Source organism: Trichechus manatus, unplaced genomic scaffold (genome assembly GCF_000243295.1).
Source record: "Trichechus manatus latirostris isolate Lorelei unplaced genomic scaffold, TriManLat1.0 scaffold00195, whole genome shotgun sequence".
Taxonomy (NCBI): domain Eukaryota; kingdom Metazoa; phylum Chordata; class Mammalia; order Sirenia; family Trichechidae; genus Trichechus; species Trichechus manatus.
Window position 1 is genome coordinate 4,170,305 of NW_004444131.1, and position 11,640 is coordinate 4,181,944.

The 11,640-nt window shown below is 40.5% G+C and overlaps 1 protein-coding gene across 5 annotated transcripts in view; it reads left to right on the forward strand.

Annotated features, from left to right (window-relative positions):
• Window positions 1-11,640, forward strand: part of CCNY (cyclin Y) — a 271,085-nt gene that overhangs the window by 229,570 nt on the left and 29,875 nt on the right. For all 5 annotated transcript variants that reach the window (XM_004387867.2, XM_023741972.1, XM_023741971.1 and 2 more), the window contains 2 exons: window positions 4,544-4,644; window positions 10,596-10,631. In XM_004387867.2, coding sequence (XP_004387924.1) covers window positions 4,544-4,644; window positions 10,596-10,631 — 137 coding nt within the window. The remainder of the gene's footprint in view (window positions 1-4,543; window positions 4,645-10,595; window positions 10,632-11,640) is intronic.

Sequence of the window (11,640 nt, forward strand, 5' to 3'; positions counted from 1 at the left end):
GTGGTTCTTGTGGTCCATTAGTCCTTTGGACTAATATTTTCCTTGTATCTTTGGTTTTTTTCATTCTCCTTTGCTCCAGATAGTATGGGACCAATAGATGTATCTTAGATGGCTGCTTAGAAGCTTTTAAGACTCCAGACACTACTCACCAAAGTAGGATGTAGAACATTTTCTTCATGAACTGTTATGCCGATTGACCTAGTTGTCCCCCAAGACCATGGTCTCCAGTAACTCGGTCCCTCAGGGTGTTTGGATGTGTCTAGGAAGCTTCTATGGCTTTGCCTTGGTAAAATTGTGTTGATTTCCCCTATATTGTGTATTGTCTTTTCCTTCACCAAAGTTAACATTTGTCTACTGTCTAGTTAGTGATTCCCGCCCCCTCCCTCACAACCATCAAAGATGGTTTTTTTCTGTGTGTGGGTTTTTATAATAGTGGTCTCATCCAATATTTGTCCTTTTGTGATTTACTTACTGCACTCAGCATAATGCCCTCCAGATTCATCCATGTTGTGAGAAGTTTCACAGATTCATCATTGTTTTTTATCATTGTGTAGTATTCCACTGTGCGTATGTACCATAGTTTGTTTATCCATTCATCTGTTGATGGACATCTACGTTTCCATCTTTTTGCTATCGTGAATAATGCTGCAGTGAACCTGGGTGTGCATGTGTCTGTTTGCGTGACGGCTCTTATTTCTCCAGGATGTATTCCTAGAAGTGTGAACCAACTTTTAGAAAGGAAGTTTGAAGAAGTGCAGGGCCTAAGTAGCCGAGACCTGGAGAAGGCTAGGTCTTGCCCTGAAGGTGAGAGGGGGAGGGAGATGCAAGGAAGGAGTGGATGCTGCCCCAGCACTCTGTGGAGAGCACAGGCTGAGGCCGTGGGCAGAGGACTTGAGGACATTAGGGAGGTTAGAAGTCCTTGGGAAAGGGATTTCTGGTCATTGTGGAAGGTTCTGCAGAGGTCTCATCCCCACCCTCCATTCTGTTTATCCTGTACTTTGTGTGTGTGTGTCTGTATATATCTGACAGATATCAGTATTGAAATTATCTAAAGGCATAATCACATTATTTGGGATAACTCTTCATTAAGATCCCCTTAAATATACAGCCCAACAATTCTTGTATATTAATGAAGTTTTATGTAAGTAATAGATTATCTTCTACCGTAGACATTAGGGAAACTAAATGATCTTCTTGATTCAATCTAGGTCTAAAATTCTGTTAGTTTACATATTGAAACTTGATTTGTAAAAGATACATTATTTCAAAGATAATAAACTTGTTTTTCTTTAAAAACAATCCATAATGGGGCTTCTCATTAATTTGGATGTTCTCTGCTCCATTCTAAGCAGAGTTTATGGTTGTCTGTATGTCATCTGCTCCCTCTACACAGTTGTCATCCCTAGTAAAATCTAGATAACTAACTATTGCGTTGTTGTTCTTGTGTGCTGTCGAGTCAATTCCGACTCATAGTGACCCTATAGGACAGAGTAGAGCTGCCCCATAGGGTTTCTAAGGAGAGGCTGGTGGATTTGAACTGCCGACCTTTTGATTAGCAGTCGAGCTCTTAACCACTGCGCCACCAGGGCTATAGCATTATGCCTGTCCTTTTCAAGTAAATCATTGTTTTAGGTATTTTCTTTCATATCCTTTTATATTTAAGCATAAAAAGCATTCCAGTCACTTTCTTACCTGCCATGTTCCATGTATTTTATTTAGCAAGTACTTATGTAGCATTTCCTATGTGCCTGGCACTGCTCTAAACACTTTACAGATATCAGTTTACTCCTCCTCAGAAGGACCCAGTGAGGTCTGTTATTTTCATCTTCATTTTTACATGTAAGGAAACTCAGGTGTTAAGAGGGAGGCTGAGTAACTTGCCTGGGCAACAGCTAGATGGTGGCCCAGTTGGGATTCACACCCAAGAGTTGTGGCCCCAGCATCTGTATTCTTCACCATTGTACACTGCTGTTTCTCCAGGGCATCGTATTGTGCTGTAGCACAGCCAAGGATCACACCTTCCTGGAAGAATCTCTGTGTCTTCAACACACGTGCATATGCATACTGATTTTCAAGAATCCTGGGATCATTAAAATGTCAGATTAATACAGTATTTTGATTAAAACTAAGAACTATCTGCACACTGAGTGTTTAGTAAAAGTATTTATAATACACTTGTCAGTAAACGTATATAACATTAACTGGATAATTCAGAAGGCAGGCAGCCGTTTAAAGCTGTCAGTGTTGCAAGACGCGTATTGGCTACTGGACATGCTGCAAACAAGGGTGTTGGTGCCTGGCTGACCATCCCTGCCCTCTGCCCCACCCTAAGAGGGACAGTCAAAACAAACTAAGAAAAGCAGCCCAGGGATCAAGAGCTTTTCTGGTAGAGGGAGTCCATCTTGTTAGCGACATGGATTTCAGACCAGTGACTTAATGCCCAAATGCTATTTAGAGTGATGAGCTACCCTGAAAATTAAAGTCATTATAATGTAACACTTAGAACTCTTATTTAATTTTAGAAATCATTAAATAGTTGAAATTAATTAATGAAATTTTAAAAACTTACGGTAGAAATGGTAAAATAATTTGGAAGCTGGGCTGGCGTCCCCTGGAGAATCAAGGGCTTTGGGGGTACCCAGACTCCCAGCTCGGAGATCCCAAAGCATGACTGGTTTTGAGGGAAAGCTCTAGCCCTCAGGGGCCACCTGTCCTGAGGGCTTTCCTGTGAGTTAGCTAATGAAAGTAAGACCTTCGATGGAGAAGGATATACACCACTCACCCCCTCTCCTTGACAGAGGCCCCATGGCTTCTGTTTTCTAAGGGAAACCACTTATTCTTGACAGTTCCTGTTGTCACACTTTAATTTTGAAGGAATTTGCGTCAGAGGAAATAGTTGAAACTCTGCAAGAAGTAGAAGTGAACTCTTGTCCTTTTGCTTTGTTGTTGATGTTATTCCTAAAATTACCCCGTATCTCTCAATATTCATTAGCACATCAGTTAATTACTGAATTTGTGTGTAAAATAGGTTGTCTCTTGAGGTTTTCATGGTTTGTATCCGATTTTGCACCTGTGGGTAAAATTTCATAAGGATTTGAAAAAGCTCCCCACTCATATTAATAGTTATTAATAGATTATGACTTTATAGTGTTTCTTATGTGACTTAACTGCTTGCTGCAAGAGCTTTAAAAAAGTTGTTTTTTAATGCCTTTCTAAGATTATCTGAATAAGAATATTGTGATTAGTAAATGTGAAAGTACCCTGTTAAAATCGACCTTTACTTGAACTTCACTGGGCTTTGCCTTTGCCCTTTCCTCACACAGAATCACGTAAGTTTAAAAAGTGAAGTTCCAGAACAGGCCTTATCGTTTGAATTTCCCGAGTTTCGTTATCTACCCACAGGAGGGTCCTTGTGCTTCAGTGGTGCAGTGCCCTCTAGCTGTAGTTTAAGAAACTCCATGCCCCAAACAGTGACTATTTTTATTTATTATTTAGTTTTAAGAGGAGATTGTGTATAACATCGTTTTTATATTTCTCATGGTAGAGTATTGAGCAAGGCATTTGATCTCTAGTGTTAGGGCTTCCTTTTATTCATCACATGTGGATAGCTGGGGATTTTGTTGGAGGTGGACAGGTCAGGCAGGCGATTTTAAGATCCCCAAGAGATTGGTGTGTTTGGGTTGCTGAGAATGACACGTAGACCTTCAGCATAGTCCCAAGCAAGTGGTAATTTGGCTTTTGTTCAGATGATTTGAGTTGTTTTTCTAGCTTGCTTTTGAGCAAGAATTTATCCAGATCGATATCTACGAGTCATATTGCCCGTATGGTTTCCAAAAATCTATTTATAGCATTCAGTTAGATGTCATCAGTTTTATAATTTAATTGTTTACCAGTACTTTTTAGAAGTAGTTCTCAGGTCTGAAGTTCTCCAAAGACCTTAAAATTGGATATAGCTGTAAAAGAACCAGTCATAAAACTGAATGGGCACTCTCCCTAAAAGTTTGTTGTATTTCCAAAAGTATCACATAATCATCTTCTTTGTACAGTGTTTTTCTCCTAACAAAGCAATACTTTCTTTCCTTTATCTTTTTATTCCTGAAAAGGAGACTCTAAATTAATGTCACCTGCATCTTCCATGGCCCACAAATCACCTGTACCCCAAGAGTAGAGAAAATGGGTACAGTAGACTCTTGTATTGATCTTGGTGTGTAAAATCAGGACCCCACCTTAATCCTGGGCTTTCTTTGGTGTAGTGAGAGCTATACTCCATGTTCACATGGTTTCCGGGGCAGATGATTGCAATAGACTCTGATGCTTGATTGCAATTGTCCTCCTGATGAGAGGCTTGGGACCAGGAGTGGTGCTGGTGACTTTTATATATGGAAGAGCAGGGAATTTCATTTTACAAATGAAGTGTTTTTGTACTGTTTTTGGTGGTGGTGTTAACAGTTCTTGCTAAGACATTGTTTTCCTCTCTGTGATGTTCTTGGAAGAATTTTGAGCTCTGTATAATTGTTCTTATCTTTTGCCCATTGTTTTCTAGCATCCTCCAGGACAAATAGCAAGGAAATACAGCTCCTGCTCCACTATTTTCCTAGATGATAGCACAGTCAGTCAGCCAAACCTCAAGTATACAATTAAATGGTGGGTATACAGACTTTTGCTTAAATGGATGCGTTTTCTATTCCTTAACCGGATGGCTAAGCTGGTTGTTTGTGGGGTATGGGAGAGGTAAGATCAGGGAGGGGGAGGCCATGGACTTTTCAGGAAATCTTTCTAAAAAATGATTTTGGGAGTTAAAATGTGGGGTATCAAAATACTTGTGCATGTTATTATTTACATGAAAGACCAAAATTTGTAGTTGATTATTTAAAATGCATTTTAGATTTTTGTGCGTAGTTTCTATGCTTCCACTGTTTATTGAGGCCATTCTAGCATAACTCTGCTAATTTTTTTACCTTTTAAGTAAGATGAGGCGCCTGTGGTCACACTTTAAGACTCCGGGCTACAGGAGACAGCTGGCATGGCATGGTGGAATGACATAGTAGAGCGTGTACTTGGCTGGGAGTCAAGACACCTGAGTTCTAATTGTGGTTCTGTCACTGACTGGGGTGGGGAGGGGGTTGGGTAAGACCCTTTTCTTTGGGGGCTTTTAGTTCCTTATTTTAAAATGGGAGTTAAGAGGGAGGAAGGGGAGTCTTTGGATAAAATCCTTTCCCTTTTGGGGCCTCAGTTTCCTTATTTTAAAATGAGAGGTGAGAGGGAGGCAGGACGGGCTTTTCCTGTGATATTCCCACTAACACAGTGATAATAACCCTCGAAAGCAATCACAGATAACTTGATACGTTTGGGGTCTATGCTCAGCAGCTAGGTTTTGAAAAATCTGGATTATTTTATCTCTGTACTTGTTTAAGAAAGTGCATATTCAGCAACAATACATGCTAGCATGTGAAATAAGTGTTAAAATCCGTAAGAAGTATTCTTTTATTTCAATGGGCCAGGTATTTAGGCTTCGAAGCCCTGTTCTAAACATGATTTCAGGTGGCTCAGTCTCTACCTCAGTCAGGGCAGTGAGGGCTCTGTGTCTTCTGGGCACAGCAGGTGACTCCAGGTGGAAGGTAGAAGATGTGACCACTAGGATAAGGTGCCCGTGTCTGTGCAGTTTCCTTCTATCCTGTGGGCAGCATGTTTCCCAGATCCGAATGGAAGTGTACCTCTTCCCCTCATTACCTCGTGTTTAAGGGCATCGTAAATGACTAGTTGAGTATAAAGCCAAGTAATTGGAGATGGTAGCTGGAAAGAGGTTTGCGTAATAACCCCACAAGACAGTGACCTGTGTGACCTTTCTGGAGCCACTTAAATACCTTTGAGCCCCAATTTACTGCCGGGAAATGGAAGCATTTTTAGACAAAGTGGTTAGCAGTTGTGGAGGGAAATGGAAAACCCTGAAGAACTGTGCCTCATGCTGTTACTGGCATCTGCTGAAGCTTTAAAAAGCACAGAATGAAGCTGTTAGCTGTCCTTTTATCCTGGAATCCTGCTTCACAGTAAGGGAAGCAAAGTAGAACAGAATGGTGACTTCACTTTAAATGGCAGCTGAGAGGTCTTCAGGACTCGCTGTTGAGTCCAACTCAATTGCTTGGCCCTTTGACTGCTTAAAATCGCCACTGGTTGTGACATAGATACTTAGGAGCAGGGGTGGGAAAACTGGGATGACGAGTTGATATTTCAGTGGTTAAGTCTTGGGAGGTTGCAAGGACAACTAATTCATAGGTGCACATCTGTGTGAGTCAGTGGTCCTAAGCCTTGTCTGCATGTTGGAAGCACCTGAGGAGCTTTAAAAAATGCTGGAGGCTGGCTCTTGCTGGAGTTCCCGATTAAATTGGCCTCATATAGCCTGGGTGTCTGGGTTTTCAAAACTCCCTAGGAAATTCTTATGGGCAGCCAGGGTTGAGAACTACTGATATAAATGGACAGCTGCCCTACCCTTCTCCTCCAAAGTCCCTTTGAAACTTTTAAGTAAAACAAAACCCATTGCCATTGAGTCGATTCCAACTCTTAGTGACCCTATAGGACAGAATAGAACTGCCCCATAGGGTTTCCAAGGAGCAGCTGGTGGATTTAAACTGCCAACCTTTTGGTTAGCAGCCGAGCTCCTAACCACTGCGCCACCAGTAAGCTCTGGATTAATTAACACAGAGCTGACGAGCAGGCATGGTTAGGATAGTTGACCATCGAGATGGCATTCTGACGGCGCAGATGCCGCTGCCCCCGGATCCAAAAGACGTTTTCTCCTCACTGCCCAGATTTGAAATTCCTTCGGTCAGTGGTCCAGTTGCTTTAAAAAGTATTCCCGTTTTGAAAATGCACGTTTGGGAGCCGGGAGCTGGGCAGGCGGGCCCTAATGGAAGTGGTACCATCAGAATCCTGCCGTGTAAGTAACCTGCATCACACACCTGCCCTGGTTATGATCAAGGAGCTGAAGAGTAAAAAGCATTTTGAGGTGTTAGCAGGCCTTGGTGAGTTCTTCTGCTAGGTGTTTAGACAGTATAAGAGGAAAGGGATAAACAAAGAGAAGGGGATGTCAAAATGTGGGTAGAAAGATGCTAAACCCAAATGCCATCCTATTTTAAGATCTTGCCTGATGGTTACCCTAAATGAAAAAAAAAAAAAACCAAACCCATTGCTGTTGAATCAGTTCCGACTCACAGGAGCCCTGGTGGCACAGTGCTTAACTGCTCAGCTGCTAACCAAAAGGTCAGCGGTTTGAACCCACCAGCTGCTCTGCAGGAGAAAGATATGGCATTCTGCTTCCGTAAAGATTACAGCCTTGGAAACCCTATGGGGCAGCACTACTCTGTCCTGTAGGGTTGCTTTGAGTTGGAATCGGCTCTATGACAACGGGTTACAATGAGTTTAGTTGGGGGTGGGCGGGGGTTGAGTGCTATTCTAATAGTGAAAGAAAAGTCTAAGGGTAAAAAGTTTGGGCATTCATCCCACTCTCACTGTTTTCATAGCATTATTTCCTATTTTGAGAATTTGATTTTCCTGTGCGTCCTCTGACACATGGGGTCCCCATGAGTCGAAGTCGACTTAACAGCATGGTTTGCCTGTTTTTAAGCTTTCCTTTAAATGCCAACAGCTGTGGGATTGATTTGGCATTTGCCAGCCACCCCCCATGCCTCGCCAAGACTCTTCCCCACCAAATCCTGTAACAGGCATGTGAATGTTGATCAAAGGGTGGAGGACAGTGGGGAGCCCTGTTCACTCAGCTGGTCAAATCGTCCATGGTCCCTGCCTCCAAGGGTCAGAGAGGAGCTCTGTGTCCTCCTCCAGCTCTGGGGTTCAGCCCCTCTGCACTGCCAGTCCCCCTACCACTTGATCTACAGTGGTGTTGGGATTGTCATGTGCTTTTGTAATTCAGCTCTGGGTAAAAAGTCAAACAAGGGCAGTGCCAACAATCACAAGTCTGCTTTGTTTTCTTGGGCAAGAGTATAGCATGTCCTTCCTTCCCAGCTATGTGGCAAAAAAGCAAACCCTGTGACTAAAATGTAACCTCTGTTCTGTGGGTTGGTCTGGCCCATCCTTGGTGAAACCTCATGGCAGAACTACCCAGGCCTCAGAGGCTGGCCATTTGCCATGAAGCCTGAAGCCTGAGACTGGTTCAGTTTTCACCTGTCTGCCCTTTCCCCCCAGCAACCAGTTCTTTCAAGAAGACCGGCAGACTGGCTTATTAGAGCTGTGCTGTGCATGAATCTTCAGCTCAGTCTTTTCACTTTCTGGGATATCACCTTGAGTGGAAATTGGCCTACAGGTGGCTCTGTCTTTCATGGAGGTCTAAGGCCATGATGAGTTCAGTCTTGCCCTGGTTGGGAAGAAGAGTGATCGTGGGACCCTGGGAGTTTTCATTCAATCTGCAGAAGCCAGATCTCTTGAGATGAAGTTATTGATAGGGCAGTAACAACAATAATAATAACTTTCGTTTTAGAGCTTTATATTTGAGACAGTGCTTTTATATGTTTTATCTCATTTGATCATAATAACAACTCTTCAGTGTGCAGGTTGTATCATTCTAATTTTATAAATGAGGAAGTTAAGGCTCTGAGAGGCAAATGAACTCTAACGAATGAAGGAGCAAGGTCTGGAACCCAGGTTTGTCTGCCTTCAGTCTGGTGATAGTTCTTTGTTACGCTATGTTATAGGGGAAGCAAGAGCCATTTTCTTTCTCAGTCAGAGAGGTTAAACTAATCACTGCACTAAACCCGATCATATGAAGCATTCAATTTCAGCCTGCCATAGATCAGAAAAGTAGTCATCATGGTGTGACTATTAAATGAATAAACAGTCATTTCTCCCTGCTTTCCAGAGGCAACATGGTATAACAGAAGGGCACAAAAGCCCATTGTACAAGCTGGGAATCCTGGCATCTAGGGTCTGAACCTTACTTTTCTCATTTATAGAGTAGAATCAGTAACGTCTACTATTTTCTGTTACAGGGCTGTTAATGTGTATGAAAGCACTTAGAAAACCATATTATTATTTTTTTAAATTCTGAAGCCCTTTCACTCCAGTTACAATTCCTCCATCAGATTAGATGCTTTTCAAGATGTCAGGAGAAATAAAGGAAGTATTACCATTTTCTCATGAGTACTTTTAACACTTAATGCTGAACCATTTGAGTGAATAGACCTGGAAAGAGATTGATTTGGAAGAATAGAATTTTCCTTGTGATAGAGTGAGGTTAGCCATTGTCATGTTCTGCGCTCTCTCGCTATAGATCAGCTGGTGCCGCTGAGAGACACAGAACACGATCTGACACAGCCACTTAGCTACGTCCTTAAAAAAAACAGAAACTTGTTGCCGTCAGGTCAATTCCGACTCATGTAAAAATATTTTTTGGCTTCCTCATTAAATTATAAAGTAAAACAAAAATAATAGAAGGACCTAGATAGTTTAGCAAAGGAGAAATGAGGGGGAAGAAAAATTGCCCCATCAACCTGAATAACTGCCAACTGGATAGATGATCAAAGAAACTCAAATTGAAAAAATAGTCCTTTTTTCTACCTGTTAATCTGGGGACCATTTTTTAGAACATTTAAGATGAGTGTCAGTGAAGGTGAAGTGCAACAGACACTGGTGGGAAAGTAAGTAATACTTATCTGTGAGGATGTTCATTATGGTGTTAATTATAACTGCAAAATGTTAGAAACAACTTAAATATTCAGTAGTAGGGAGTATTAAAGAATTAGTCAATGACCATATGATGGAATATAGTCAGCTATTTAAAGTCATGTGTATGAAGAATATTTTAATGGTAAGAAAAATGTTAACATAGTAAGAGTAAAAGTAGGATGCAAACCTGTTTGCAAAGTGTAATTTATCGATAACTACAGATATCTATATATCCTAAGCTAACAGTGGTTGTCTTTGGGTAGAAGGAATTATTTTTCTTTATGCTTTATATAGTTTATTATATTTCCACAATCAATATAATATATATTATAATCAGTATTTAAAAAAGAAACTCGGGAGATGAATGTCTTTGCTAAATTCAGATCTTTTAAAATTTGAAATATAAATTTTAAGGTAGTGCTACAAATAAAAATTACAGTACCATTTCAGCAAGTGAATGGATAAGTTAGGCAGATTGCCAAAAGTTTATTCATTTAAGAGAAAAAATAGCAAACCACTGTGGGTGATATTCACATTTTTCTTATGAAGAAAACCCTAATTTTCTGAAGTTGCAGGTAATGAGTCGAAGATTTCTAAAGGTGTTTAATTTGCACCACCTGGTTTCTATATAGTGCTTGTATTTTACAAGTGAGAAAAGCTTACAATTTCTGATAGAAAGAACAATTTGTTTTTAAATCTGGTGTTTCTGGAAAAGATTTAATAATTTTGGGGCATGAGTACCAGATTGATTTGCTTTGAAGAGTACATTTTCTTGAACGGTATCCTGAGGGAAATGGGGCAGTTCAGATAGGTTGTTTACCTCTTACTTATATACAAATATTTGTGGTCAGACTGTTGCCTGGTATTGTATAAGATCTTGAATATGCCTATGGAAAACTGAATGCCTGCATTTTATTTTACAGTGTAGCTCTTGCAATATATTATCACATCAAAAACAGGTATGTGGATGATAAATTTTTTGCGAAATATATCACAGGTTATCTTCTATTATGTTTTTCCAATTTTGATTATAGTTGCCTCAACCTTTGAACTTTATGTTTGTAACCCATATTTTCATAGAATTTCTAAACTTAGTATAATTTGCCAAAACTTTCCAGGTAAGTGCTGAACTGCTTCTGAATTAGAGGAAACCAAATGGGTGTCTGGTTGAAGCCAGCAAAACCGAACAAACCTTCTTAATAATGCTCAACATCTTCTTCACTTTTTATTTCCTGTGTCATCTGTTCAAACCTTCTATCTTTTATAAAAGATAATAAAAAAAATTACTGTGTGCAGCTCCCTTTAACATGAAAAAAATAATGTTTAATTTTACAGTTTGAATCCAGTAGAGGAAATTTAGGTGTAAATTGAGACATAAACTCTAATGTAGTAGAAGTCCTCTCTGATATGATTGGGTCTGGTGATAGTTCAGTAATTTAAAAAGTCACTTAAAACCAGGGATCACAAAAACATTGATAACTAGTTTGAGAACAGGCAGAACTGCCCCTTGGCAAACCTGATCTCCTAGGGTGGGCCCAGACTGAGCATACAGGAGACTACCAGCCAGCTATGGGCGGTCAGCAAGGGGCGGCCACCCCACCGCCTCAGGTCTGTTTTGCAAAGGAGTGGGGGGTTGTGACAAGTCAGGTAAGCAGAGGTTAGATGAGAGAGCTTCTAATCAACATTGGTATGGGAAAAAAACATACTGTATTTGGAAACAAATACCTGGAAAGGTATTCTTTTCCATATTGTCATTGGATGGTGCTTGAGAATTTTCGATTTAAGAACCAAAATTGTTTATATGATATTAGTTCAAACATTTAGAACACTTAAACCTTAAGTAACAATGGAATACCATTAGTGAAAGTAAGCTGTTATGCTCTCAAACCAGTTTTGTAGTAGTGTCTCTCAGTTTTTTAGACTATCATAGATCCCAAAGTTAATTTAGCCATGTTGTTGTTAGGTGCC